Consider the following 11,346-nt stretch of genomic DNA (forward strand, 5'->3'; position numbering starts at 1 on the left):
AAATCCTCAAATCGACAATTGACCAAATAGTTACGTTTGAGAAGCAAACTGACGAGACCAGTAGCAATCGCGTTGTCGCAGCTGCACGGACGATGTCGTTCTTGCCAATATAGGGCGGTTGGAGTCCATCATTGTAAGCTAATCCAGCCGTCGGTCCTCGAACTCGCTGAAGTAGTTGTTAATCCAACTCGGAGACCTACTCCGAGTGCGTAGTAATTGTGACGACAACAGGCAGCCTCAATCGATCCTCTTTAGTTCTTTTTCTCGTTGCCTTACGGTGGGGATGAGCTCTAGTGCTCCTTCACCCTCAGCATTTGCCGGTGACAGACCTGCATCAGGTGCTTACACATATTGGACGACCTTTGGCATTGTAAAAGGCCGTCATTTTTTTGGACGCCAATCCGCCCCTGATGTTTGCACTGTGTGCCAGTAGAATTGCGAGCAAATAAACACAGTACAGGAAGGACCATAATTAGGGATCAAGCAAGCCAGACAGATTGCAGGATACCCTTTCGCGTCGTCTTTGTAAGATCGTTTGCACTGCTCAGATGAGGACTGAGCTGAATAAGTCGTCTTCCATAGGCGTTTGCAGACTCTACGTGTCCACGGAATGAACACCGAGATTAGCTCTTGCCTGTTGTTAAACCTTGCATACCGGTCAACAGCCTTAGCGCATTAGTCGAGCATGTCATGGAGAACTTTCGTTGGTTCGATTAGTGGTCAAAGAACTCCATCACTTTCCTAGCCTCGGAAGCCCACGGCGCTCTATAAGATAAGGAGACGCCCATGCAATACCTTAATGGCCCTACGCGCAACTTTGGACGGTTGTTGCCGCTCCATCGCCTTGAGAGAATGGAAGCTGTTCCTCCTCGTTGTCGTCGTCGGCGCCCTAGGACGTCCTGAGAATCTCGACACGACGACCACTTTGGTCTGTGCTAATTGCATTATTGTCCGCCACCCTAATTATCATGCAGTCATTTGTTTGGTCGGAAGTACCCAACTTTCAGAGATTATCCTGGCCGGAATTGACGAGCAAAGTGACTAAACCATGAACGCGCATATTCCTAAGGCAAAAAGATGCTCTAATTAGCGTAGATGTATAAGAGACCCACCGGAGACGGGACGTCGGCGATGACATTGGACCCCGGCGACATCGGCTCCGAACTTTCAAGGATTACCGAGGCTCATGACTGACACGATGACTCATACCTCGGCCTCATTGTCCGTCTATACATACGTTTGAGCAATGATAGTCCGAAATATTGAATTATTTGCACATGTTGTTGTCGCCGAATAAGCTAAGCAGTGCGCATAAGGGCAATCGAACTCTATGCCGATGTCCATATGCAGTAGCTACAATATGACGATACCAGGTCCCGGAATTGTCCGATCCTGTACCAGCAGGTATTGTTCAGCGCGATTCGAGTGGGGATAGTCTAGCTTGATAATTTGGCGATAGGCCGGAGAGTGAGCGATGCAGGATGGACTTTAGGCAAAGAAGCCGAATGATCTCAATAAATTTTGAGGTGGGCAAAAAGAAAATATTGAAAAGAACTACCAAATAATAAGCAGGAAACAGCAGCTGTTGGATATCTTGTGAACAATAACGGGTTTAGCGCAAATGTTATGGCGAATTTGCGCTCAAAAACTTGGTTTGGACACGTTACTATGCGACCAACCCGCACGTGGGACTACTTCGAATTGTGTTTCGCGCGGCCTCAGGCACTCCACTAACCCCCCCAACCTTGAATCAGCCCGGCCGCGATCAGCAGAAACGTGCATGACTCGCCAACGGTTAAATTAATAATTCTGTTGGATCCTTATCATTTCGGACTTTGATGACAGGCGGACCAACACAAGGGATCAGCATGTGACTAGGCGACCCGCTCGCTTCTAACGTGGCTTATCGCCGTTTTTCCTTGGATGTTTGCTGGTACAGTACGTACTCTTACTTAGAGTAGTAGAGTAGTAGCAACTTCCCGTCCCACTCACTCACAGCGGATTTCGCCGATCCCATCGCCGGAGAGTGGACGAGGAGCCGTGAACCCTTAGCGGCAAGTTTACGTAGGCGGACAGCGGGCAGCGGGACGAGCCGTGATGGCTTGAGATGTCAAGTGTGAAACATGAAGCACGGATTTCCATCATGTCTACTTGTTACGCCATATATAGAAGCGTCATCAATCACAGTATTTGTCTGGACTCTGGAGTGAATTTTGTTTCTAGCAGGGTGGTGTGTTGGTGTCGGACTTAACCAGAATACGAACTAGTGACACGTACGAAGAAACAGGCGCCGATTTCGTTGATTTGCAACTTCAACGATGACTACGATACTGAGAGTGATGTCATGCCGCTATTGGAATACGGTGCTGGCCGGTCCTTGACCGAAAAAATGTTAACAAAAAGAGGTTTCATCTGTCACGAATGTTTGTGAATTTGACAGGTTTCGTGAATGCAGGCCCACAGCCGCCGCCCTCGCTCGGCAATGATGTCCGATCCACCACCACAACATGTGACGGCTGATCATCACGAGACAGGGTTATCGTCCGCCGAAAGGAACGAATACAACCAGACCATGTGGACAGATTGGACGGATGTTTGGCCGAAGAGAAGAGAGCGCACGTGTGCGCGCGTAACTCGCACGCACTCATCGGACAAGCCCATTCCTTATTATTAATAGTAGTGCAACGGCCACGCGCCAAGCTCTAATTACCCATACCCTGTTACTAGCGGGCCCCCGGTTGTCCTGGCGCCAAGTTCAAAGTTAGACCAATCAGAACCTGTAGCTTAGGGGCGTGGGTCGAGCCGCAGCAGGATATTGGTAGAACTTGCTCGGGCGCAAGGAGTGGGGCAACTATCGCCACCAACATCAATTCTTTCTCTGCCTAGGTTGGTCCTTTAACCCATAGTTTGGCAATAAACGCTACATAACTACAAACCCTTGCGCTGGCAAATCGAGATCCGCAGTCGCACGGTCGCGGTCGCGGTCACATACTCGCGGTGGTTGGTGTTGGTCTAGTGACAACTTTCCCAATGGCTTCTACTTGGCACTGTATCTTATCTGACCGGCACAGGAGCCAATCGCGACCCATCGAAAGCGCACGTGCCGATGACCGGGGAATCCACAAGCAATGATTTTGAGCGGCGCAGCGGGGTCTTGCCCCGGGAATTGTCAGCGCCTCGGGTTTGGTGTCGCTCAGTGGCCGGCGGCCAACGCTACCGCGCCGCACAATCCCTGCCGTATTTGAATTAACTCGTGATCGCAGCCTGTTCTCGCTTTGGATTTGGTTTGTCGAACCTGACCTGCCGAGCCTTCGAGCCTGGGCAAGGCCACACCACCTCGGGCTCGGCACTCCAGTCTAATACTGAGGAAATTTTCTCACTGGCAGCCAACGACACAAGTGACCGCCATCGTGCATGTGTATGGTCAGATCGAATTTTGCGCTGTGGACCCTTCTGGCTGGCTCTCTGCTCTGTCAGTCGCTTGTTCATTTAATACCCTGTCTGCCTTCCGTGTATGCTCTGGTTTCTTTCTGTTGCTCTACACGTAGTCGTCTGTTACTCCTGCCTCTTCGTGCTCGCCCCCACATTACCCAAGATGTTGGCCCTACATCAGTTCGACTACCTCTTTGCCATTGGCATGATCTTTGCCTTCTTGGACGCCTGGAATATCGGTGCCAATGATGTCGCAAACTCGTAAGTATAGTTCCGTTGTTCAAGCTATCATCTGTCTGTCAGTTGTACTAACTTGGCACGCCAGTTTCGCTACCTCGGTTTCTTCGCGGTCGCTCACTTATATGCAAGCTATGATTCTCGCCGCCATGTGTGAGTTCCTTGGTGCGGTGCTCCTCGGTAACCGTGTCGCCGACACTATTCGTAACAAGATTATCTCTGTCAAGCTTTTCGAAGATTCTCCTGCCACTCTTATGTTGGGCATGGTCTGCGCCGTCGTCGGCTCTTCGACCTGGTTGACGATCGCCACAAGAATCGGTGCACCCGTATCCACTACCCACTCGATCGTCGGTGCGATTATCGGTGTAGGTATTGCCACCTATGGTGGTGATGGTGTCGTCTGGGGCTGGAAGGGATTTTCTCAGATTGTTGCCTCCTGGTTCATAGCCCCAGGTGTTGCTGGTTGCTTTGCCGCGATCCTGTTCTTGATAACCAAGTTTCTTGTCTTGGAGCGTGGGGACAAGGCTCTCCGCAATGCTTTTTTTGTTCTTCCTGTCTACTTCTGCTTCACTACCTCCGTCTTGACTCTCGTCATTGTCTGGAAGGTATGTTTTCGCCATTGTTGTTGTACTGCCAGATTAATACTAACTGTTATTTCAGTCCGGTGCTCAGCTGAATGTTTCAAAACTTACCCCCGCTGGAATTGCTGCAGCCGTTCTTGGTGTTGCCGGTGCAACGCTCCTCATCTATCTCGTCTTCTTCCTTCCCTACCTTCAACGCCGTATCGTCAAGGAGGACTGGACCATCAAATGGTACCACATTTTTATTGGCCCTCTCTTGTGGAACCGTGGTGAGATTCCTCCGGCTCCTCCCGGCACTTCCGTCGTCCAAGACTACTACCGTGGCCACCGTGTTGAGGAGAGTGAGCAGTCGGCGGGCTCGATCGAGAAGGGTGGACTTGACAACAAGGATGTTGAGGTCGGTATGAACCTGTCCGAGTCTGAGTCGTCCAATGTTGCCGCCGCTACCGACGTTGAGCAGTCCCAGCTTGCTGCCGAGGAGAAGACTGGCCTTGCCAAATATCCCATCTGGCACCCGCTCGGAGTTTTGTACAAGGTCTACCGAGTCTTGACTCACGGTATTCGACAGGACGTTGTTACCTACCAGCAGTCTGGCAGTGGTGGTTTCTTGGCTGGCGATGTTAAGCGACGGAACAAGAACGTCCCTCACTATGACAACAAGGTCGAGCATTTGTACTCTTTCCTCCAGGCTTTGACCGCCGGTACCGCTTCTTTTGCTCACGGTTCCAACGACGTCGCCAATGCCATTGGTCCTCTCACCACTATCTACCTTGTCTGGACTACGAACACCATCGCCTCCAAGGCCAATGTCCCCGTCTGGATTCTCGTCTATGGAGGTGTGGCCATTGTTATTGGTCTCTGGACTTATGGCTACAACATTATGCGCAACCTTGGTAACCGTCTCACTCTCCACTCTCCTTCGCGTGGTTTCTCTATGGAGCTGGGCGCCGCCATCACGGTTATTTTCGCCACCAAGCTCGGTCTCCCCATCTCCACTACCCAGTGCATTGTCGGTGCTACTGTTTTCGTCGGTCTCTGCAACAATGACCTCAAGGCCATCAACTACCGCATGGTCGCATGGTGCTACGCTGGCTGGATTCTCACCCTGCCTTGCGCTGGTCTTATCTCTGGCATTTTGATGGGCATCATTATCAATGCTCCTCACTTTGAGGCTCAGTACGAGCTCATGAATTAAGGAAATAATTCTTCGCTTTTTGGTTTCGCGTTCTGTTTATTAGTCCTTGTGGTATTGTAAATCATTGGCAACGAGATTACATATAGATGTGTTTGCTTGGATATTTGGTTCCCCAAAAAATTAGGTTCTGGGTATGGAAGCAGTTTTACTTAATATAATTGTCTGATTGGTAATTTAATCAAATTTCTATGAATTTAATGAGAATTATGAATATGAAGGATATTATATCATGGATATGTTTACTGGTTCAGTTGGCGCGTAGGATAACTTGCTTAATCGGTATGAATCTTCACGTTCATGCAGGTGTGAATCTGATCTGCTGTAAATGATGATGACCTCCACGTGATTCTGCGACAAGGTTTCCGACACTGCGCCGCCATGTGCGCAAATTATGGTGTGGGCAAGGGCTCGTAACTTGAATTACGCGTTTTGCATGTCGCAGCGGGAGCAAGCTTGCTGGCAATTAATATAGGGCTCAAACCCGCCAGATCTGATCTGTCTGACATTTGCTGTTTCTCCTCAGATTCCTTCTGTTATATCCTTGATTAGCTTACGAGTAATGATGGATGCCAGCAAAAGAAAACGCATGGTGTTTGCCGTGTCCGCGGTATGTGCACTCCGATGAATGGAGTTATATTCAAAGCGTGCTGACAAGTTAGCTGCTCACGATCCTGCTCCAGTTAATTGGTTTGCTGCAGCTGTCTAACGTCATCCGCCTTCGGTTGCCCATTCACCCCGTCGTCCCGATCCTGGCTGTCTTCTTGCCCGTCGTTACGCTTTTCCTGGCGCTCGTCCCTGTTGCCTGTCAGCGCGGTTTTGCCGAGCGACGATTTGTTTATCCGGTTGTGGTTGCGGGCAATATTGTCTTCACCGGTCATGTCCTGGGCCGTCTGTGTGGTCGGTTTGTCCGGTCGAACGGAACCAAGTGCTACGAGGCCAGATGGCAGCACTGGTTTGAGCACAAGTCTTGCAAGATCGGAAAGATCGAGCGGGCGCTTCAGTGCTGCGGGTTCTCGACCCCGTACGACAGAGCGTTCCCGTTTGCCGAAAACGACGCGTCCGAGTCGGACTTGTGCGTGCAAGAATATGGCTTTGCCGACGCTTGCGCCGGCAAGTGGGCGGCCAAGACCGAGATGGTGGCCAAGTCGTGCATGTTCGTGTTCTTCATGGTCTTGCTCGCTAGTTTTGTCTGCCTTTTCCGATGGATCCGTGCGTACAAGACAAAGAAGCAGTTGAGCGGGCTCGACGCCGGTAGTGAGGACGACGAGCCGTACGTTGATGACACTCGCGAGCCGGACGAGTCCAGCAAGATGATGCCGGCCTTGACTGCTGCGGTTGAGCAAGCGACGCCGTCCGATGACCCACCATCTTACTCTGTTGTTGCGCGCCCGTAAATGCTTAATTGCGGTTCTGGAAATAATGGCTGGGCACGCGGTTTGCGCGGTTTGCTTTCACGTACATGAACGGCATGATTATCCGATCGTTTAAGTAACAAATAGTGATTACAGGATGCTGGGTAGTACTCCCTGAACATAAAAGTAACCCTAATTGCGTTGTGTAGTAACAGTACTCGAGGGCCGTCTATTCGTAACTAATAAATTTGAATAAATATTCGTAATCTGATCAACGCTCTGTTAGATGTCTCATACCCGCCTACCCATGACTCGACCTGACGACCCTGACGCGTGTGCTGTTGACAAATTTTTAACTCTAGAAGATATATATGCCGTGCCTGATTATGATTGGGATCATATCCTTCCCGTCAGCCGGGTTCCGGATTTGTCCGTTTGGCTTATTCATCCGGGTTCGTTTCGTTTTTCCGTATAACTCCTGTTGTGTTATTTCGTCATGGGATGTCGCAAAATGTTCTTATGGAGAAATATTACCGTGCTAGCTTGTTTTCTCATTGTTCTGCTTGTACGGTTGTGGTTTTCTGAAAGGTCGTTGTTCTTTTAGTTGGGCTGATCTTGGTTTGATTGTTTATTGTTAGACAGCTTTGCTTTTATTGCTCGTTTTGCGTCGTAATAAGTTTGTATTCAATATTTTGTATAGTTATGAATTTACATCAAAAGAAAACGAAAAAGAAAGTAGTAAACGAATTGGCGGCTTGAGTTGATCTAAAACTCGACATCAATTCCATTAGTTGAATCTGGCACCTGCGTTGGCCGGGTCATAATCAGGGTCAGGACTTATGCATGGTCGAATCCTACATTGAGATCCTACCCCGGCTTTCCCGGGTCAGGGTTCAAATGGACTTGGTACGCAACGGGGGAACCTTCCGATCGCGAAACGTCCTTGGAATAATGGGACCTGTACCAAATTGCTGGGATGTTCGTGTATAATTAACGAAAAGTTTGCTCAGCCTGCTTAGTGCTCTAGTGGATCTCTTGAGAAAGACGGATTTTCTCCCTCTTTGTTTATTCTACCTTGACCCTGACGTCCAAATCAGTGCCCAGTTTCTTCTCTTATCTTCTCTCCCGAAGCTAAAAAGTTGAACATCTTCCAAAATGTCTAACTCTTCGGGTCACTCATTCCATCCAGGAGCAAACGCCGCTCAAGCGTTGCTCCGGGACCAGTGGTTTGTCTGTGCTTCTCCCCTCGGCCCGGGTGGTAAAACCGTTTTCACGCTGAAAAAAATGGTATTTGTATGTCTAACCCTGAGTCATGCAGGATACGCCTGGTGCCGCGTCATGCGGAATTTTATGCGGCGCACGAGGCGCACGCAATACGCGTGTATCCTGTCTTGTACGCCTGTTTTATGTGTAATGATTATGCTTATCCTTGCCGTGCCTTTATACATGTAGTAGCGATCTGGTAGTTATAAAAGGAGGGGCTTGTCCTCGGTACAAGATCAGTTAAGAAGTCTTGTATTCTCGAATACATTCTTGTACCATATCTTAGTCCAGTTCTGAGATAATAACCCTATCGCGATACAGTATCGCGATACTATGCGATAATAAACGATATGCGATACGATAAAGGAGGTAGCGATATCGCGTATCGCGATATCGCAGGGTAAACCTTAAATAATCGCGCGCGCGTGTATTTCTCCTCTTATAACCTCCGAAGTTCTCCTTGTACTTAACTGTCCATGGATCATAACACTCAACCAATTAATATAATGGATAACTTTGACCACGAGTTGTCTGAGTCGACTTCATCGCTTGATAGCGATGTCTTTCTTCCGGAGACGCCCACTCCTTCAGAGGGGTCATCAGTCTCGTACAGTCGAAAACGCAAGCTTACTGCGATGACTACTTGGGATTATTCGCGACCAGCAAAGCCTAACGAATCCGAGCGGTCTACGGATGGCCGCAATAAGATCTTCTACTGCAAGTTATGTCTCAATCCATCTTACAGCTGCCAAAACCTCATTTTGGCGCGATATCATCTCAGTCATTCGCATCAAATTAAAGTTACTGATACGGAAACCAAGGCCAAAAGGCTTCGGGAAAACCGTCTACAGAATAAATGGGCCATGGCCGAAGAAAAGAACCTAGCACGTGCTCGAGAGCAAGAAGCCAATGGACTGCAGGCTGTGCTGAACAAGCGGGTTTTTCAGGAGGCTCTGGTTCAATTGATTGTCATGCGAAACTTGCCATATAATGCCGTTGAATGGCCCCAACTCCAGGCTCTATTGATGACGGTCAATTACCCCGTCGAGCCTCTCCTTAGACAGTCACATGGTGACGTGCCTCGAATGATTAAAAATTATTTTATTGTACATAAGGACACCCTCAAGCAGAGACTTCAAAATGCTCTGTCAAAGATTCATTTTTCCGTCGATGTCTGGACCTCTACTGATCACAAAGCTTTTCAAGCAATCTGTGCACACTTTGTCGATGATCATACAAACCATCTTCAGAAAGCTCTGATTGCGTTGCCTGAACTTCAATCCCACGGTGGCGAGGACTACAGACAAGCCGTATCTGACAGCGATGGTTTCCGCAACGAGGCCAACTAGCACTTGTAACCGTCCACTATTACTCGCCCGAACCATACGATCCTCTTTGGTATGCTGGCCTACTACTCCGAACAGGATGTAAAAATTTGGGACCCCGAAATGGGCGACGCTACATCAACCGTATTTTTATGGGCCGGGTCTGCGGCTGAGTAAGTTTGAATGCGATTTCGCGACGTGCGCAGTGAAAACTCTAATCAATATAGGCGTGTCCAAGGGCCTCAGTAATGTCTGACTTATGGAAGTGCTCGGGCGGCTGTATTCCCGAATCATGTAAGTCGCGCAGTCGTCGGAACCAGCCATAGCTAATCACCCAAGCTCGATGGCGAGCTACAGTTTTATGAGATGAATTTGCACATGTTGTTTGATCTTGAACCTCGGTCATACCTGTCGGAGCAGAAGTTTTCAGAGTTTTCATTAGATGGGATAGCCGAAAGTGGCAAAGAAACCCTGAACCCTAAACTCCTTCTATGAAGTCACCATGGCCAGTAGCAGAGAGCTGCTATCGCTCGCGCCAAAGTATCGAACCCGAGAATCGTACTAGGTTTCACTTGACCAATTGTCGAAGAACAGAATTACAGTTGTGATAGCTCACCGTGTTTCCATCGTTGCGAATGCTGTTTCCATCATTGCGAATGCGACATGATTGTTGTCATGAAGCGTGGCGTTATTCTAGAAAAAGGAACCCATGAAGAATTGATTGCAAGGCGGGGAGACTACTATGGGCTTGTCAAGACGCAGAACGTTAAGCAGGACATTAAAGATAAAACTTCTGCGAATGATACAGATGATGCTGACAGTATTGAAGATATCCTAGAAGGCGCGAATGTCAGCTCGAATAAGATGATTTACTCAATTTGGGATGACGACAAAGAAGCCTCGCAACTGCTCTTATCTCGCACTAAGACTGCGAAGTCAATATCTAGTGTTATTGCCTCCAATATCGAAGAATATGAGGAGATGAAATACTAGATCGTTGATATCGGCAACTTTCTCTACGAACTTAGCTTGCCGGAAAGGAAAATAATATTGCTGCCCTAGTTTGTATGATCATCATTGCTGCTGCCTACTGGATACCCATACAACAGTATAGTCTACTCAGGTGCTGACGCTCTTGGTGAGCTACCCGATATGGATCGTATGAATCGGCGCCTGTTAACGAATATTATTAAGGGGCAAAATAAAGCTACACCCCCTTGCAAAAGCTATGCACCCTAAGTCTAATCACGTGATGCTAAAATAATGCAACTTCTCGTCTCTGATATGATGATACCATATTTTATATTCGCAGCTTCAGAAAACATCTCTTAATCAAACTATAAATTTAAGCTTGGTCAACGTTTTGTTCGGCGCATTCGGATGTGCACACTGCGGATTGCTCGTCTGCAAGACATCAGCTTCTTTGACAATGGTGCGCTTACTTTTGCGATTTCAAAAGATTCCGGTGCAATTGAGAGCTTTTCTGCTATCACTTTAGATCAGATTATCAGCTCCATGATCATGATATTCAGGGGTGTAGGAATCGAGCTTGAGGTCGCCATAAAGCTTGCAGCTGTCACAAGTCCCTGTGCGCCGCTGTTGCTGGGTGCCGGTTTCTATAAATTTTTCCTTCTTGCGAAGCATCAAGAGAGCATCAAGTTGGCATACGGTCGATCACCATCGTAACATCCGACAACTGAACAGAAATTTTGGAAATCCTATCACAGCATTTATTACCCGCAGAGAGGGGTAAATGTGCAGACTGCAGTGGCGTCGCGGAACCCATGGCAATCTGGTAGGTTGTTACCGATTACGATGCTAGAGAGCCCCGACGTGATGATCGGGAACGCATCTCAATAGGAATGAAACTGTCGGAGAAATAACGTTGTATCGCGTAGTGTTAGCTTATTTAGATATTTGATTTACAATCTTATCTTATCTATAACTAACTTATGTATAAT

At 48.3% G+C, this 11,346-nt stretch overlaps 5 protein-coding genes across 5 annotated transcripts; all 5 read left to right on the forward strand.

Annotated features, from left to right (window-relative positions):
* Positions 1-3,595: 3,595 nt before the first annotated feature.
* Positions 3,596-5,840, forward strand: POJ06DRAFT_274575 (phosphate transporter; the record flags this gene model as incomplete). The annotated part of the gene is made up of 3 exons (XM_056189620.1): positions 3,596-3,693; positions 3,758-4,274; positions 4,330-5,840. 3 exons carry the CDS (start codon positions 3,596-3,598, stop codon positions 5,443-5,445), a joined length of 1,731 nt encoding a protein of 576 aa, XP_056045806.1. The 3' UTR covers positions 5,446-5,840.
* A 77-nt stretch (positions 5,841-5,917) lies between these two features.
* POJ06DRAFT_82236 (uncharacterized protein) lies at positions 5,918-6,961 on the forward strand. Its single transcript, XM_056191613.1, has 2 exons — positions 5,918-6,052; positions 6,105-6,961. Exons 1-2 carry the CDS (start codon positions 6,005-6,007, stop codon positions 6,837-6,839), a joined length of 783 nt encoding a protein of 260 aa, XP_056045807.1. The 5' UTR covers positions 5,918-6,004; the 3' UTR covers positions 6,840-6,961.
* A 1,601-nt stretch (positions 6,962-8,562) lies between these two features.
* Positions 8,563-9,182, forward strand: POJ06DRAFT_249498 (uncharacterized protein; the record flags this gene model as incomplete). Its single annotated transcript, XM_056187172.1, has 1 exon — positions 8,563-9,182. A coding segment is annotated over exon 1 (230 nt), but the record flags the coding sequence as incomplete, so codon positions are not given.
* A 509-nt stretch (positions 9,183-9,691) lies between these two features.
* Positions 9,692-10,549, forward strand: POJ06DRAFT_82259 (uncharacterized protein). The gene has a single exon (XM_056191614.1). It carries the CDS (start codon positions 10,049-10,051, stop codon positions 10,376-10,378), a length of 330 nt encoding a protein of 109 aa, XP_056045809.1. The 5' UTR covers positions 9,692-10,048; the 3' UTR covers positions 10,379-10,549.
* A 147-nt stretch (positions 10,550-10,696) lies between these two features.
* On the forward strand, positions 10,697-11,296 carry POJ06DRAFT_249500 (uncharacterized protein). The gene has a single exon (XM_056187173.1). The coding sequence runs from the start codon at positions 10,766-10,768 to the stop codon at positions 11,069-11,071; it is 306 nt and encodes a 101-aa protein (XP_056045810.1). The 5' UTR covers positions 10,697-10,765; the 3' UTR covers positions 11,072-11,296.
* The last annotated feature ends 50 nt before the right edge of the window (positions 11,297-11,346 follow it).

The sequence above is a fragment of the Lipomyces tetrasporus genome (genome assembly GCF_029532465.1).
Source record: "Lipomyces tetrasporus strain NRRL Y-64009 chromosome Unknown POJ06scaffold_3, whole genome shotgun sequence".
Lineage (NCBI taxonomy): Eukaryota > Fungi > Ascomycota > Lipomycetes > Lipomycetales > Lipomycetaceae > Lipomyces > Lipomyces tetrasporus.